Source organism: Hemitrygon akajei, unplaced genomic scaffold (assembly GCF_048418815.1).
Source record: "Hemitrygon akajei unplaced genomic scaffold, sHemAka1.3 Scf000177, whole genome shotgun sequence".
Lineage (NCBI taxonomy): Eukaryota > Metazoa > Chordata > Chondrichthyes > Myliobatiformes > Dasyatidae > Hemitrygon > Hemitrygon akajei.
Window position 1 is genome coordinate 396679 of NW_027332063.1, and position 19030 is coordinate 415708.

Consider the following 19030-nt stretch of genomic DNA (forward strand, 5'->3'; position numbering starts at 1 on the left):
TCGCCCAGCGACTCAACCAGGCCATTAACCAGGCTCTTCTCCCAGTGTCCTCTCCGCTTGACCCGTCCACCTGTTTTTCCAACATCCCTCATTTGTTTCCCTGATCCGCATCCGCCATTCTTTCTTGTCAAATTCCCAATATCTCCAGCATTGCTTTGACTCCCTCTTTCACTATCTCTGCTCTTCAGTGTTGAGCGAGTGACAGCTCACTCTCCCGTGAGTGTGTGTTTGTGTGTTTGTGTGTGTGTGTGTGTGTGTGTGTGTGGGGAGAGAGAGAGAGAGAGAGAGAGAGAGACGGTGGCATATTGATGTTGCAAGGAGCGAAGAAAGCGAACCAAAATTCAGGACACCGACACGCTGGTAACATTAACAGAAGTTAATAGTTGCAAGGAAGGCCGGGGAGCGAGGAGTAGGTAGAGGGGAGCCAAGGATTGAGCGAAGCTGGACCGGGGATCGAACCGGTCACTGCATCAAGACTCTGGCGTTTAGTGGCGGGACTTAGACAGTGCGCAGATGTGGACCAACAGATGAGAACAGCCGGGAAAGAACAAAGGGCCGAGTGTCCTACTCGTATTTACACAGGGGGGAAGGAAATTAACACAGGGAGGGAACTTCAAATATAGACACTCAGCGGTCAAGAGACAGCGCGGGTGGGTGGACAGAGGAGCAGTCGGCAGGCTAAACCCTTCTTCACACGCAGCATTAACCGGAAAGGTAAATGGCTGGTATTCCTTACTTCGACACAGAATGGCACAGACAAACAGCGGGCGATTCGTATCTTGACACGGAGCAGAACATGAAGCGTCAAACGTCCGGCAATCCGTTAACTGGACCCGAAGAGACAGAACTCCCGAAGCAACTCCAGGCAGAGAAGCAACTTAGAATCCACCCTTCTCGCTCGCGTTCCCTCCCCCCACCCCCCCCCCCCCCGCCTCCCTTTATGTGGAGAAGCTCGGTGTTAAATTATCAAGGGATGAACTTGTATTTGTTGAATGAGTTCACCGCTATGGCCGACCATGGGAACAGAATGCAACGGTGATAACAGTGATCACGAAAGCAGTTATGTGATAACATGCATATGAGTTCAACACAGGGTTGGGAATTTTGTAAGTGAGGTGACAAGTGATGGCTTATTGAGATTTTTCAAAATGTTAAAAGGCTCACTGATTCATTTGTCATCAAAGGGTGCATCCATATAAAATTCTGAGGAACGCCTTCTCTGAATAGCCACGAACCAAGAGGGATCACGAAAGCAGTTCAGTGAGAAAGTTGAAATGCACCTCTTGCACAAAAATAGGTATCTCGATCCTCAACCTCCGAATTCCTCTTCCCCCGCACAAAATGTCTGCAGTATTCCCAAACCCCTCCCCACGCACAAAAATCTATCTGCCAGAATGAAACGAGAGCATCGACCAGCAAACCTCTTCATCAACTAAACGGAAAGGGAACGTGCAAAAAAATAAAAAACACAGATGATAAACACCGTAAATCCACAGTTTATAAACGCGGCAGTCGAATCCATAACGCAGAACAACGGCAATATCCTCCTTCAGCATCGGAGAGAGAGACACCATTCGAGGGCTGAATCCGACCCGCCTGCCGCAGCGAGTCAAACAGTGACCAGCCGCTCACAGACTCCTTCTCAGCACCGACCAAGATGAAGGCCGTCGGCGTTAAAGAAGTGGTTCGCCTTACGCATTCTCCCAGATGTCTCAAATGCTCCTCAACGCTTTAATCGGTGATTCCTGTCACCGGGGAAATGGAACCGAATGTCGTCCCGCGCTGCGTCTCCATGTTTCCTCGCCTCGAGGCTGTCCTATTACAGGATGAGTAGGAGGTGTGCGGCATTGAGAGTGCTCCGCGGAGATGTACCTAATTGTAATAAAGCATGTTACTCTTTTCCAGTAAACGCACGATTTCTACTACTGAGAATGTCATTGTGGTCTGCGTCTTTCTGCCTTACCGAGCGGGATAAGCAAACGTTAAGTTGCTATCATTGTGTCAAACGCCTGGGTGCATATTGTGCCGGGTTGTCTCCCTGTCTCCCTTGATATTTTCCTGGGCACTGTTAAATGTCTGAATGCCTAGGTTCTTTCACAGGCTTCGTAGGCAGACTGTCTGCCGCCTCACTCCTCTCCCGTGGTGCCGCTGGGCCATGGAATAGGGTAGCAAGACGTGAATGCTTCGGCCCGAATCATTCGCTCCTTATTGCTGACGGAGATACCTGCCCTGATGTGCTCGCCGAGCATTTTGCGTGTGTCACATTCTGAGTTATACAGATGAATTCCAGTGCCGCCCTCTGCTACTGTAACCCATCCCCGTCAATACTCGGTGTATTCTGCGCACCATTGTTAAAACACATGACTCTTTGAGATACTTTCGCTGTCTAGTCCTCTTAAACCATTCTGGTCATTCTTCTCTGACCAATCACATTAGAGCGGTTTTTCCGCTTTCAGAACCGCTTGCAACTGGATGCTTTATTTATGCTTCTCTCATCATTATCTGTAATCTCTAAATTAGACTGCTATGCGTGGGAATCTCCGGATGTCAGGCGCTGTGGCGATACCCAAACCACCCACTCTGTCTCCAACAATCATTTCTGCTGACCGTTCGACTTTAATCAGTGAAGGTCCAAAGATAATTTTTGTTCCCCATTCTGACGTTTGAACCGATGTGAGCACGAACTCATCCCCATCTCCATGTCTGCTTGTTTTAACATATTCAGGTGCCGACACATGTTTGACTATATGGATGTTGACGGAAACGAGCAGCTGCTCAAGGGAACGTAATGAGTGTCCAGTGAGTGCACATTGTACTGTGACCATTATAGAGAAATAAGTTGATTTAACCCGGAAAGGGATATTTCAGGAAGGAACGGCGTAATACAATTCTGCATAAACAGGCAGCACAAAGAACATTTTAATAAACGACAATTAAAAACGTGCTGCCAAATGCGGAGGCATCCTTTCTGGAACAACCGTACGGTTAACGCTGCCTTCCCATGCTACAAAGAATATGAACCGGATAGAGCGCCATAGTCTTCAGCTGCTCCCTGAATTTGGTCTGGGTCACGCCGTAAATGAATGTGTTTGTGCAGCAGCTGAAAAGCTGAATCACAGCTCCCGCCCGTTGCGCCATGAAAAGCCGGATGGACGTTTCCAAGTCCGTGTAGAGGCACCGCAGCAAAATGAAGACAAGCGTGGTTGTCGCCCAGCAGATGAGGAAACTCGCCGACAGAGTGAAGAGCAGAACGATGGACTGTCTCCTGCTCTTCATCTCCGGATCCTGCTGTTTTTCGCCATTTCTCTGTCCCCGGAGACCCCTGCGGACTCGGCTGGAGGCCAGGATCCGTCTGACGGTCAGAATGTTGAGGAACAAAATGAGGAAGAAAGGAAGCAGCGGATTTAACAGACGGTCCACCCAGGAAAACCACTCAAACTTTGGATCAAGGAGAAGCCTGTCCTTGAATTTGCACGTCTTCCATTTTGTTCCCGAAGTACTAATTCCAGACTCTTGATGCAGGAAGTAATAAGGGACGTTCTTTATACAGAACACGACGCATATTGTGCCAATAACCCATCCGGCAATTCTTGAATTACAGTACATTGCCTGAATCTTAGACCAGCAAATGGCCACAAAACGATCGAAAGTGAACGCCACAGTAAGCCACACGGAACAATCTAAAGACACGTAACAGAAGACATAGTGGACTAAACAGAACGGAGGGGGAGGCAACAGCCAGTACGCTCGGTAGGCATCAACGATCTGGAAGAACACGACTTCGAAGATCACCACCGCAAGATCGGCCACGGCCATCGCCACCAGATACCGAGTGATACCTTTGGAGAGACCACACTTTCCTCGGCTGAGTACCACGATCGCCACTAGGTTAACTGGAAAAAAGAAAAAAAAAAATGACGAGAAGATTTCTGACAAGCATAACATAGAATCAAACTGCATTTTAAAAGATAATTCTAACACGACAGGACATCTTGTCATAATATTTTTAATCTAAATCAACATCGCTATACGACACATATCCGGAAAATGTCACCGTTTGAAATTTCACTTCAGACCAGGTCTTGATTGAAATTGTTCCTGTGGAATGTTTGCGTCACTTGGAGAGCTGTACCACTTTTGGACAATCTGTTAGAGGAGTGGAACTGAGTGTGGACTTTTGCTGATGTACGCCATGTTTCTCAAGGTCCGACATTGAATGTTGACTTTCCAGGGTAATTCAGAAAAAAATCGAAAGCGTTAGAACATCGTGGAAAAACATAAATTGATCAGCATGAGCTGCCGCCACTACACCCACACAACACGGGACTGGAGGAACTCAGCAGGACAGGCAGCACCTACGGAACGGACTAAACTGTCTGCGGTGTTGGACGGGGAAACCCATCAACTGTATCCGTCTGTCCTATGCAGGACTACACGGGCACAAGATGACTCTGAACTGTTTGTTCAGTTTAAGCAGACGTCTGGAATGAAAATTTAAATAAAAGGCGTATAATCAGACACGTTTTTGAATTTCGCCAATGTATTGCACGAGACAAAATTCCCTTTCGATATGATATAGAAATGAATGCTTCTCAATGAGTGAACTTGGAGTTTCCGAACTGCGGTCTCCGCATCCCTCCGTTAATAGTTGGGGTGAATGTCATACAAAAGGGGCGCGATCCCCTGATGTAAAGTTACCTAATTGTGAGAGAGATTATGAACGAAGTAGCTCCAACAATGGTTGTCAGCAATAAGAGAAAAGACTGTAGTAGGTTACTCCGTGAAATTATAAAGTGTTAATACATCGTGGAAAGACGTCAAATTATCAGCAAGAGATGCCGCCACTACACCCACACAACACTGGACAGCAGAGAAACATTCAAAACAATTCGTTCAGGAAGCATCTATTTAAACAGATAGATGGGTTCACGTGTTTTGCCAGAGTCTTTATTATTGAGCCTCTTCTCCCATCTTGTTATTATGTCCTCTCCACGCATAGTTTCTTGTTCTGATGAAATATCTCGGCCTTAAACGTCCATTATTTCCCTCTACAGAGGAGATTTCCCAATCAGAAGGATCCGTGACATTAAAGCAAACGGTTGGGAAGATCTGCCATAATTGGCAGCTGACCTGGTGAATTATTCAGTCGCTTTTCTGAGTGTGTGTGTGTGTGTGTGTGTGTGTGTGTGTGTGTGTGTGTGTGTGTGTGTGTGTGTTATTTTCGTTTTCTAGAGTTTGCGGTGGCAACAAACCCGAGTGTCCATCGTAATTGTCCAGCAGATCTTGATGATTTACGGATGGAACATGTAGCGAGAAATCGACCTAAATGCGACCTGCACACACAGAATTCTTGGACGTTCAGCAACGGCTAAAGACAAATCATTCGACATATTGCCAAATACAAATGTTTACAGCATTCATTACAGTGGGTATTAGGAAATAAATATATTAATCGATTAATACATATATTAATGGATTAAATGGAAGGACAAATCACGAGCGAGATGTTGAAATAAAATATCACGACCCGATCACCAGTTAGAAATTGGAAGCCTTACCAGGGACGCCGATGGCTGCAATAACCGGGTAGCATATTCTCCTTGCTGTATCCATGCACTATTTGTATTCTACGCTTGGAATAATATTTATCCAGAGATGCAAGATATATCCGGCTAATAACTCTGTAAAATATTCACAAAATATTTAATCCATAAGAGTAAGGTCACGAGAAATGAAGCAGCAAGGTTCACAATGAAACTTGACTGACGAATCGCACAGAAACAAAACGCGCGCCCTTCAGTCGCAACACTTCTACGGTTTCTGTGCGCCCTAATGGTTCATTCACAAGGGAAGCAAAGAGACTGCATGTTGGATCTTATATAGCAGATTCAGTTTGCCGATGATGAAACCAGCTGCGTACCATATGGTGTTAATTATCATAACTCACAAATAATTCTGTTTTGTTTGTCTTACGGGACATGGATCACCAGTGCAAAAACCAAGATCTCTTTTGTGCAGAAAGAAAGCAGTTATTCTAATCATGACGTCTACACCCCCCCCCCCCCCCCCCACACACACCCAACGCTCTGGATGTTAAGGTTCCATTGAAGTAGAACTAGTCACAAGTCTATTCTCTCATCATGACAATAAATCCAGAGGCGTTCCTCAGAGGTCAGTATTAGGACCACTTCTTGTCATATTGTTTCTTAATGATTTAGATAGTGGAATTGATGACATTCTGGCAAATTTTGCAGGACTTTGGAAGTTAGCTGGAGAGGTAGCGAATGCTGAGAAAGCAATCGGATTGAAACACGTCTAAGAAAACTTGGAAGGATGGGTCAAAATGTGTCAGATGGAAAACATTGTTGAGAAATGTATAGATTAAGTCAGCTGCAACTTGCATGGACGGGCATCAGTTTTCACCGACGGTGACCAATGTGAAGACATCCTCAGTTACCATGTCCGAAACATTGGGTTATTGATTTGTGAAGCCTGTGGAATTGCTTTGCTCTTCAATAATCATCGGGAGTTTAAGGCAGGCATCAGCATTGTCAGTCCAAGTTGCCTACGTCATATTTAAATGCTTCTGCAGTTCCTCAGCAATGTGTAGGAAAGTGCTGACGGAACAGTCCGAAAGTCAAGGGTTTTAAGCAACAGCATCATCCATTAACAAAGACCTGCATCATCGAAACCACTGTCACTTTTCGTTGCTGGCGGCGCGAAGGTAACACAGGATAGTCAGCTCACATACTACCACGGTCCAACATATGATCACTGCAGAAGCACGGGTAATTCCATTCGCTCAAGGCTGAACTCATTCCTCAAAAATATGAAACCAGCTTCTCGCACTCTAATCCGCGGTTTTGCATATCTTTCGAGCTGTCGATTTGTCCATCAGTACATAAAACAGAAGAACAGAATTAGGACATACCGCTCAGCGAGTCTGCTCCGCTACTCCATCATGTCTGATTCGGAATCCCAATTCAACCCCAAAACACCTCCCTTCTCGCCACATCCTTTAATGCGCCGACCAATCCGGTAACTGTCAACTTCCACCTTGGTCTCAAGCGCAGTCTGTGGCAGAGTATTCGACAGATTTACTGCTCTCTGGCTAAAATAAAGCATCCTCCATCACTCTGATCAAAAAGGGCGCCACTGAATTTTGAGGCTTTACTCAGTTCTGGTCGCCTCACTACAGGGATGGATGTGAAAGCCATAGAAATGGTGCAGAGGAGAGAAACAAGGATGTTGCCTGGACTGGGGAGCATGCCTTATGAGAATAGGTTGAGTGAACTCGGCCTTTTCTTCTTGCGGCAAAGGAGGATGAGAGGTGATCTGATAGAGGTGTACAAGATGATGAGAGGCACTGATCACCTGGATAGTCAGAGGGTTTTTTTTTTACAGGGGTAAAATGGTTGCCACAAAGGATACAGGTTGACGGTGCTTGGGAGAAGGTATAGAGGATTGGTCAGGGGTAAGTCATTTTACTCAGGGCTGAGTGCTTGGAATGTTTTGCCGTCAACGGTGATGGAGGCGGACACGATAGGGGCTTATAGGAGTCTGTTTTAGATAGGTGCATGGAACTTAGTAACATCGAGGGTTATATGCAATCCTGGTAATTTCTAAAGTAGGGACATGTTCAGCACAACATTGCGGTTCGAAGGGCCTGTATTTTGGTGTAGTTTTTCTATGTGTCTATGTTTCGATCTAGCTCTGGATTCACCACCATAGGATACATGCTCCCCATATCTACCCTATCTACTCTATCTATCTACTTCTGTATTTATTTATTGATTGATTTGTTTATTTAGTTACTGACTTTACTTTTTTGATGTGTTTGCGTGGTTGCAAGTTTTTTTTTCTTGCCACCCTTCGTCTGTGCACAGCTCTTCACTGTGTGTTGTAGTTCTTCGAACTGTTGTGAATGCCCGTATGGAAATTAATTTCAGGGTAGTACTTTATGAACTATAGTCCTTTGATAATATTTTACTCTTCAAAGTTTGAATTTCGAAAATACGAGTGCAGAGTTTATCTGGGGCTTTGCCGTCCTGAGCTTCTGGCTCTACCAGTGGCGGTTCTGTTCTGAGAGCTGATTAAGGAATCTGAGCGAAGAGATCGTGCGCCTTGTGTCAGGTAGAAGTTCGTCTAACCTCCTCTCCATTAGACACCTTTAATTGGTGTGGGACATGATGCCATTATCTATTCTGCTGCATTAAGTAAAGCTGAGCACCAGTGAGCCTCACAGGGTGTTTTGTGAGCAATTATGGGTCCATTATCTGAGCAAATATGTGCTTGAAATAGAGAGGGTTCATATGAAGTTCATGAAAAGGAATCTGGAATTGGATTTCTTGTCATACCCAGAGCTTGTGAAAGCTCTAAACCATTATTCAACAGAATCAGGAAGAATGAGAGGGGATGTTATTGATAACTGCAGAATGTTGAAAGGCCTTAACACAGTGGATGCGGGGAGAATGTTTCCTCAGGTGGGAGTTTCAAATACAGAGGACACACTCAGAATAGAGGGTCTCCTTTTGGAGCCGAGATGCGGAGGAATTTACTCAGCAAGAGGGTGGTGAATCCGTAGAATTCGATTCCACAGGCAACAGCATATTTAAAGCAGAGGTTGATACACCATTATTCTTGATTGGACATGGCATGAAGGGATACGGGGAGAAAGCTGAATAGTGGATCAGACATGCCCTAATTCTGCTCTTATGTCTTATGGCTTTGAGTTCAAAACGCCTCACGATGAAATGGCTTATCGACACGATGGGCCGAATGGCATAATTCTGCTCCGGACTGTTATGGTTTGTGGACTGCGTCGCTCTCAACATCCCCAATTAATAACATTGCCCTCCTACCCATCACTACCACCATCACCCCTTCCAGGCACACACACGTGTTATAACTACCTTTTCCCTCTTCGTCTCTCTCTCTCTCTCTCTTTCTCTCTCTCTCTCTCTCTCTCTCTCTCTCTCTCTCTCTCTCTCTCTCTCTCTCTCTCTCTCTCTCTCTCTTTCATCGCCCTCACTCTCTCCCGCTCTATCAATTTCGCTTTCTTTCCCGATCTACCTTTCTCTCTCTCTGAATCCCTTGTTTCTACTTATTTCTATATCTTCTTCGAACCTCAGTGTTTATCAATCTAATACTCGTTCTCCTATTTGCTGTCACCTCCCCTTTCCCACTTGCTCTCGCCGATAAGGTTGCAAAATATTTTGAACGATGAACTCTGTGAACATCACGGGGTTGCACATCGGCGCTGTGCGTTCGTAATGACGGTGGGAATGTGAGGTAAACAAGAAGGAAAGATGGAGGAAAGAGAGCGCACGGTCGTCCTGTAAGTTATAAAATTAAGCTTTTGTTTTGTTGGAATGCCATGATGGTGTGGAATTGCACGTCCTTTGTATAGTTTCTTTTAAGGCAGCAAACTCTCCAATTCCATTGAGTCCCACACCGATAAAAGGAATCAAAAACTGAGCAAGTTAAACTAACTCCACCTGTTGGTCAAAGGGGGCGCATCTTAGGAGATGATGGCGCCTAACCCCGTGTCCTTCCCTTGCGTCTTCAGAAAAGCTCTATTTCTATCTTTAATCTCTCCATTTTTTTCCCTTTCAGAGTTGCTTTAAAACCTTGACCTTGAGTTAGACGCTGACTTCTGTTATTTGCGGGAATGGGACCCGCTCTCCAGTTCTCACGACTGGCCGCTATTCCATAGACCAAGAAAGTGGCCCAGAAGACTAGCGCCGTTTCAGGTTTCTGCCTTTGCGTCTGTCGAGGCGGGTCGACTAGAGGTCGGTGCCTCTGCAGGAAATCGGCTTGTCGTTGGAGACCGAACGTCAAAAGCAGGGGAGCTGACTACTGGCTGTGCGCCCACAGACCTGAGTTCTTTGGGCACAGAGCTCGGAAAAAGCGACGCAAAGGACTTTTAACATCGTATGTCAGCGAGATTCATTTCATGTCTTCCTTCTCGCTGTGAAATGGAGACACCTCTTTTTCCCTTATTAGGGAGAGAGAGAGCTGTCGTATGTCAAATTACTGGGTGAACGAGAACTCTTTGGGTTTCTGAAGTTCTGTTCTTTGCTGATGCTTGCTGCACGCTTGAGTGCTCGGTGGGGGACGCCGATGCATTATTTTTCTCTGTTAGAGTCTGGAGAACGTTGCTTCGCTGCTGCTTACGCGTGGCAGAAGGGAGATCGGGGGGTGGGTGGGTCCGTGGTTTGGTGGTTCTAACATTTAACTGCCATTCACACTTTGGAGCACTCCTCGGTTTTCATAGATGGTTACGAAGAAAAAGAATTTCAGGATGTATATTGTATACATGTTGCTGCCTCTAAATGTAGCTTTGAAGCCTTTGAACCTGACACAAGACCCACAATCTGTTCCTCCAAATTCACTTATGAGCTCTCAGGACATTGCCGGAACTGGCAGCGGCATCAAAGACACGGCGCCAGTCCAGGAGAAACTTCCATTTGAATTTTCAAAGTTCGAAAGTCAAAAAAGAATTGTTATCAAACTTATATACTTCATAATTTACTGCGCTGAAAATCACTTCCATGCGGGCATTCGGAACAGAACACAGCAATATAATAGAATCAATGAAAAAACGATGCAGAAACCAAGAGTGGCAAGCAGAACCAACTTTCAAAAGAACAAGTGAATGCAACAAGTAAATAAAGTCTGTAAGTTTGTAGACAGAGAGGTCGACAGATAGACAGACAGGTAAGCTTAGAGAGAGATGGGTAGATAGAACGATAGTTTGATATATATAGACAGATAGTTGGATATTTGGAATGATAAATAGATAGATAGAAAGATAAATAGATGGATAGACAGATGGTAGATAGATAGAGAAAGAGATTGGTAGATAGCTAGATGATGCATACATAGACAGACAGATAGATAGATAGATAGATAGATAGTTAGATAGATAGATAGATAGATAGATAGATAGATAGATAGATAGATAGATAGATAGATAGATAGATAGATAGATAGATAGATGGATGATAGATCGATTGATTGATGAGACAGGTGAATAGATTCAGATGGAGATATAGATAGAAGAATGATATTTAGGGCCGCGGGCGTCGAGTTCTTGAAGTTGAGACAATCGGTTGTGAAATTATTCCAGTCGTGAAGTGTGGAATTTTTCTAACCTTCTCCATGCCCGTCACCACCATCACTTGTCATCTGTGAAGTCTTGCGAAAACATTTTATCGTTCTTATCACAGAACACCATATACCATAGGAACCGGATTAGCCCATTCGGCCGCTGAGTTTCCTCCACCACGGCACGATGAACGATTTACCAAACCTGTCAAGCCAATTCTCCTAACTTTGCTCCAGAATCACTGTCACTACTACAAATCAAGAACGTATCAATTTCAGCTTTAACTGCAGAGCACCCTCTTCGCATCCTATCTACCTAACGAGATCTTTTTTAAGGTCAAAGGACTTCACGGTCAGAGACTTCAAACGCTTAGAACTACGTTTCATTTTTTCGATCATTGACTTGAACTTACTTTTTTCCGGCTCAAATGCCCATTATCCTCTCTTGGATGAGGCCCTACATTACACAATACTCAGAATAATGTGTCTGGGGGCTGGCCAGTGCTTTTTGAATCCCTATATAAATGTGTGTGTGTATACCACAAAAAAATAAATAATTTTCCACTCTTTCATAATTGTCAGAACTGAGACAAACAGGTTCTCTCTGTCGATATGCTGGCCGTGGCCAAGGCCTCGATTTAGGTGTTAGGGCATGCCTGCTCTCCTATCCCGAAGCGGAACTTCAATAAGATTGAAACAGTTGTTAGGAAACGTACACGTTTTCCCGGGAATTGAGGACTTGACTTATCGGCAAGGGTTACAGAGATGAGGACTTTATTCTCAAGTAGGGGAGATTTGATAGAGGGATACAAAATCACGAGACGCATAGATGGATGAAACACGATCGGCTATTTTCCAATTTCATAATGTAAGAGGCACTTGGATAGGCTCATGGATAGAAGGGGTTTATTGGCTATCTTCCGGTTGCCGATCGAAAGGATTGGTTAACCTAATAGTTTGGCCCGGACTTGATGCGGCGAATGGTCTGTCTCTGAGCTGCATTATTGAATGACCCCATGTTTCTATGACCCCGTTGAGAGGGTACAATGAAAATATCAGCACCATGATTTATGAATATCATGAATCAGCGAGGTGTTGGCAATCTCTCTCCTCTCGCTGGGAAAGGGCTCTCTCTCCTTTATCCATATTAGGGAGAGAGAGAGGCTGTGGTATTTCAGGTAAACGGGTAGTCATTGGGGTAGTCATTACGGGTAGTCATTACAAACAGTAAGTCTTTGTTGATGCTTTGCTGCACGCTTCAGTATTCGGTGGAGGGTGTTGACGCTTTTTCTTGCTGCTGGGGGGGGAGAGGGAAAATTGCTTTGCTGCTGCGTGTGTGTGATAGGGAGGCTGTGGGGTGGGTGCTTTGGCGTTCGAAAGCTTAAGTGTTATTCATTCTATTGTGTACTCCTCTGTTTCCCTGGAAGTTTGCGAAAAAAATTATAATTTCAGGATGTATATTGTATTCATTTCATTGACATTATATGCACTTGTTGTACATATTTGAACCGTGTATTTCACGAGGAGCACGAGCGGAGAATCATATTCAAGTGACATTCCGCTGAAAACAAGTCGAACATATTTGTCGGATTGAGGTACCTGGAACTGAATAGAAGGGAGTCGCAAAGTCACTACTCAGACATATATTTTTGCTGGATGAGAGAATAGGCTTGTTTCGAATTCGACTGAAATGGAACAATAAATTCTGAAGCAGTGGAACAAAACACGTCATCATTGCTATTACTGAGTGGTTTCTGGACAAGGGAATTTTGCTTCTCCACTCGGATTCCAGGTTTCGAAGGCAGATAATGCTTGATCAGCTCTGATGTAACGATAATTAACACGAAATGTTATGCAAGTTGGTTTCATCATCAGCTAACCGAATGGGCTATAAAATCTGAACCTTTCAACCTCTTTGCCTCACTTGAGAATGAACGATCAAGGCTCACTAACATCACCGGCGCTGCAATTAAAGGGGACACGTTTCATATCGGTGGTGTTCATCGAAGATATTTCATTCTGTTTCTTCGGTGCATCATTTCTCGTGAAGGTTTATGAGAATCAATTCCAAACATTGTTAATAATTAGCGGAATTACAAGCGGGATATCTCTTGCACCTACGGATAGCAATAAGTATTCCAACGGCAGTATACAAATATCGCATGGATACAGCAAGAAAAATATGCTACCCTGCCATTATAGTCATCGGCGTCCCTGGTAAGTATTCCATGTGTGGTGATCTCAACTTGTTCCTGGTAATTAGATTGCAATATATTACTTGTGTATCTCACTCGTCAGTTGTACTTTCATCTAATCCATTAATAGACACATTTGCCGGTCCCAGGTATAAACTGTGCTGTTATTTTTGGGAGTTTATAAGGTACAGAATTAAATTCCTTTTGCCATCCGCTAAACGCCGAAGACTGGTGTGTTACAAGTCGCAGAAAAATTTATTTATCGCAACACCTTTTCAGTCTTAAGCCATGGATCTGCTCGACAATTGCCAAGTACTTTCAGGTTTGTTTCCAGTAAAATAAACATAAGAGATACTGCGGACGCTAGAAAGCCAGAATAACACACACGCAAGGTGACTGAGGAACACCGCAGGCCCGGCAGCAAAGGTGGCAGCGCCTCCCAAACTTTTACTATGAAATAGATCCCTACAATTAACCCAGAAGGTCGTCGACCTCGAGTTGGGATGCCTTGCTCTGTGAAGAGAAATAAGCAGACGATGGTTCAGGCCGAGACATGTCATCAGAATTAGAATGCATGTGGGAGAAGATATGGTAAGTGGGTGGGAGCCGAGGACCAATGATGAAGTTTCTGGGCAGGAAACTACTTGCTCCGTATTCAGAGAGGCTGTTCGGCCTAGCTTCTCCCTTATTTTGTGCAGTTGCGACATTTTCGGCGGGCAGCAATCTTGAGGAACTAAGCAGACCAGTCAGATCTAGGATTCTATGTGATGGGCATCTTATGCTGATTATTTTGTTGTTGCTCGGTGGTTCCACAAGTTCCAATTCACAGAGTAACCTAACACAATCCGTTCTCCTATTCTTGTTTCGCCGTTGTTGAAACTGCATCCTTCAGAACCTCTCTCACGTTTGGCTATATTTACGTTCATATCAGGTGTATCCCACCACTGCTAGAGAACAATATGTCTATTTAATCGCGTTTTTGTATTTATTTTCAATCCCGAAGTGAAGGCGCAGTTCAGAGTCAAATCTGCTGTTGCTTGCGGAGTCCTGCATAAGGCAGAAAGGTGACGTTGATGGATTTCCTCGTCAAAAAAGGCCCACTGTTTTGACACTCTCCATAGCTGCTGCCTGGCCTGCTTAGTACGTCCAGCATTATTTTTTTTTCCTTTTATCCTGGATTTCCAAAATCTGCACTGTTTTGGAGTTTCTTTCAGTCGAGAAGAGGGGAGGAAGAGTTCTGCCTTTACTCACCCCCTCATTTTTTCACTGGCTGCTACGTGGAGAACAGATGCGCAATTTCTTACATTCGTATCACTCCTCTATATCTAATTCTGTGGAAAATGTCGGGACGCAGACATTGTTTAGGCATAATGAATCCGTTTATTTGGCCTTCGGATGGCCAATGCAATTGGTTCGCAAGAGCACTGTAAACAAAAGTGCCTGTTCAAATACCGCACAATTCTATGTTCTCCCTTCTAAATCCCACAGTCGCCGCATTGGCAAACTAAACTTGCTCACCGTACCGACATTTTCAGTTTAAGAAACCCCTGATCGTTTCAGTCTACATTAATCGCTTCTAGACCTAACTGTCTTAAAAAGAACATTTCATGAGGGCATGCAAATATCATTAGTAACAATTTATACATATACTTCATATTTTTTTCTCCTTAATATTGGTAAAATAAGTCGTCCGTTACGTTTTCCATAAATTCTTCGAGCTGCATAGTTTATAATGCATTGCACTAACACTTCACGACATACGTTAGATCATTTTACTTCGTTATCTTCTGCGTGTACAGTTTATGAGGTGCACATATACAAATGTTCATAAATGCAAGTATCTAATCAACCAATCAATGCCAGCAGGTTAATGCTTAGATGCATGGCGGTATGGGCAGGAGGTTCAGTTGTTTTTCAGACCAAACATGAGAGTGGGGAAGAAGGGTGGTTTAATTGACTTTGAACGCGGAGTGATTGCTGGTGCCCGACGATGTGCTTTGCGCTGCTCGGAAACCGCTGATGTTTTGCGATTTACACGCAAAGCCATCGCTAGAGTTTACAGAGATTGCTGCGAAAAACTGAAAACAATCCAGTGAGTGGCAGCTCTCTGGATGAAGGCAGATTGTTAACTGGAGAGATCGGGGAGAACAGACAGATTGGTTCAAGCTGACAGAACAGTGTCAGTAACTCAGCTACCCACGCGTTCCAACGATGCATAAGACCATCTCCAAACGTTAGATCTTGAAAGGAATGGGGTACAGCAGCAGAAGGCCACTTCATTGATCGTTACGTTGCTCCACATTACGCAAACATCCTGCATTAGTAATTTTAATCCAAAGCTGCCCTATCGTGAAATTTCAGGCGGCGACTTTCTCCCCATATCTATAACGGTTTGGATTATGAGTGCAAGAGTGCAAGTTCGAAACGCGGTTTGATTGTTGGTAACGTATGTCATTATTCTACTTTCCTTTTGTTTACGGCAGTTAACCTGATGGCGATCGTGATACTCAGCCGAGGAAAGTGTGGTCTCTCCAAAGGTATCACTTGCTATATGTTGGCGATGGCCGTGGCCGATCTAATGGTGGTGATCATCGAAGTCGCGTTCTACCAGATTATTGAAGCGTACGGAGCATACTGGCTTCAGCCATCAGTTCCGTTCTGTTTAGTCCACTACGTCTTGTGTCACGTGGCTTTAGATTGTTCCGTGTGGCTTACAGTAGCGTTCACTTTCGATCGCTTTGTGGCCATTTGCTGGTTGAAGATTCAGACAAAGTACTGTACTCCACGAGTTGCAGGAATAGTTATCGGCACCATCTGTGTGGCTTTCTGTTTACAGAACGTCCCTTATTACTTCCTGCATCAGCAACGCGTAATTATTTATACGGAACAGTGCGATATCAAGGGAGCTCTTCACATGATCCCAGAGTTTGAGTGGTTTTACTGGGTGGACCGTCTGCTCTATCCGCTGCTCCCTTTCTTCCTCATTTTGTCCCTCAACGTTCTGACCGTCCGACAGATCCTGGCGTCCAGCCGAGTCCGCAGGACACTCAGGGGTCATGGAAATAGCGAAAGGCTGCAGGATCCAGAGATAAAGTGCCGGCGCCAGTCTATCGTTCTGCTCTTCACCTTGTCGGCGAATTTCCTCATCTGCTGGGCGACTGCTACCCTGGTCTTCATTATATTGCTGTGCCTCTCCACGGAACTGGAAACTTCCATCCTACTCTTTTTGTCGCGGCGGGCGGGGACAGTGCTTCAGCTATTCAGCTCCTGCATAAACACATTCATTTACGCTGTGACCCAGACCAAATTCAGGCAGCAGCTGAGGAGTGCGACGCTCTCTCCCGTTCATTTGCTTGTTAAAATAGGAAGGAAGTGCAAAGCGCGCAGTTAACCGGAATACTATGATCAGTTTTGGAAACTTAGTTTTATTTGGCGCTCTTCATAGGCATGCTGTGCTCTCTGAAAAACGTGTTTGTCCAGAACGTTTCTGCTATGTAACCATCAGCACGCAATGTTCGATGTACCTATGAAAAGATTGTGAGCAATCTTGAGTATCCGGGCAAACCCTGACCACCCAGGATCTTCACGCACTTCAGTTATAACGCGAGAAGCAGCGACAAAACATTTATATTCCCCAGGCTGCTCCGTGAGGGATTGCTGAGCCTCTGGCTAGGATCTTTATGTCCTCGTTGTCCACGCGAATGGTACTGGAGGATTGGAGGGAGTTGAATGTTGTCCCCTTGTTCAGAAAAGGTAGTAGGGATGGTCCAGGTAATTATAAACCAGTGAGCCTTACGTCTGTGGTGGGAAAGCTGTTGGAAAAGATTCTTAGAGATAGGATCTATGGGCATTTATAGAATCATGGTCTGATCAGGGTCAGTCAGCATGGCTTCGTGAAGGGCAGATCGTGTCTAACAAACCTGATAGAGTTCTTTGAGGAGGTGACCAGGCATAGAGATGAGGGTAGTGCAGTGGTTGTGATCTGCATGGATTTTAGTAAGGCATTTTTATAAGGTTCCACACGGTAGGCTTATTCAAAAAGTCAGAAGGCATGGGATCCAGGGAAATCTGCCCTGGTGGATTCAGAATTGGCTTAGGGGCAGAAGGCAAAGGTTCGGGGTGGAGGGAGTACATTCAGATTGGAGAGTTGTGACTAGTGGTGTCCTACAAGGATCTGTTCTGGGACGTCTACTTTTCGTGATTTTATTTAACGACCTGGATGTAGGGGTAGAATGGTGGGTTGGCAAGTTTGCAGACGACTCAAAGGTTGGTGGTGTTGTAGATAGTGTAGCGGATTGTCGAAGATTGCAGACAGACATTGATAGGATGAAGAAGTGGGCTGAGAAGTGGCAGATAGAGTTCAACCCGGAGAAGTGTGAGGTGGTACACTTTGGAAGGACAAACTTCAAGGCAGAGTACAAAGTAAATGGCAGGATACTTGGTAGTGTGGAGGAGCAGAGGAATCTGGGGGAACGTGTCCACAGATTCCTGAAAATTGCCTCACAGGTAGATAGGGTAGTTAAGAAAGCTTATGGAGTCCTGACGAAGGGTCTAGGACTAAATCGTCGACAGTGCTTCTCCCTATAGATGCTGCCTGATCTGCTGCGTTCCACCAGTATTTTGTGTGGAAATCCTATGGGGTGTTAGCTTTCATAAGTCAAGGGATAGAGTTGAAGAGACGCGATGTAATAGTGCAGCTCTATAAAACTCTGGTTACGCAGCACTTGGAGTATTGTGTCCATATCTGGTCGCCTCAGTATAGGAAGGATGTGGAAGCATTGTAAAGGGTACAGAGCAGATTTACCAGGATACTACCTGGTTTTGAGAGTATGGATTATGATCAGAGATTAAGGGAGCTAGGGCTTTACTCTTTGGAGAGGAGGATGAGAGGAGACATGATAGAGGTGTACAAGATATTAAGAGGAATAGACAGAGTGGACAGCCAGAGCCTCTTCCACAGGGCACCACTGCTCAGTACAAGAGGACATGGCTTTAAGGTAAGGGGAGGGAAGTTCAAGGGGGATATTAGAGGAAGGATTTTCACTCAGAGAGTGGTTGGTGCGTGGAATTCACTGCCTGAGTCAGTGGTGGAGGCAGATACACTAGTGATGTTTAAGAGACTACGAGACAGGTGTATGGAGGAACTTAAGCTGGGGGTTATATGGAAGGCAGGATTTGAGGGTCGGCACAGCATTGTGGACCGAAGGGCATGTAATGTGCTGTGCTATTCTATTTTTTATCTTCTATGAGCGGCGGTTCCGAAAGCATAAATGCCGCTTAAATTAGAAAGGGCAAAGGAGAATCGCCAGACCCGTTTAAGGTGACAGAACGGTGACGGAAACACAAATAACCACTTGTTATAGAAATGTTGTGCAGCCGTGAATCACTACTTGGACAAAATATAGAAGATTGAAATAGATCGGCTACCGCAGTTGAAGACCATTGGATTCCATACCGAATAAAGTGGACACTGAGTGCAATTATTTGCTTGCACGTTATATCGTTCAATATTCAATCTGCAAAAAAAAAACAAAGTTCTGCTGTTGTGCTTTAAAACTAAAAGCGCCTTGAGGACGAAGCCGAAATCCGACATTTATTATGCACATCCAGAGTAACACGCTCGCAATGCTGGGGGGCTGGGGGGTGCACAGCGGGGCAGGCACCTCCAACGTGATCAAAAAAAGTGCGAACGATTCGTACCGAGTGCCATCTTCAGGACCCAATTG

The 19030-nt window shown here is 44.9% G+C and overlaps 2 protein-coding genes across 2 annotated transcripts; one reads left to right on the plus strand and one right to left on the minus strand.

The window, feature by feature from the left end:
* Nucleotides 1–2985: 2985 nt before the first annotated feature.
* Nucleotides 2986–5613, minus strand: LOC140724244 (probable G-protein coupled receptor 139). Its single transcript, XM_073038723.1, has 2 exons — nucleotides 5559–5613; nucleotides 2986–3893 (listed from the first exon to the last, which is right to left on the minus strand). The coding sequence occupies exons 1-2, from the start codon at nucleotides 5611–5613 to the stop codon at nucleotides 2986–2988; spliced, it is 963 nt and encodes a 320-aa protein (XP_072894824.1).
* A 10182-nt stretch (nucleotides 5614–15795) lies between these two features.
* Nucleotides 15796–16695, plus strand: LOC140724245 (probable G-protein coupled receptor 139). Its single transcript, XM_073038724.1, has one exon. The coding sequence runs from the start codon at nucleotides 15796–15798 to the stop codon at nucleotides 16693–16695; it is 900 nt and encodes a 299-aa protein (XP_072894825.1).
* The last annotated feature ends 2335 nt before the right edge of the window (nucleotides 16696–19030 follow it).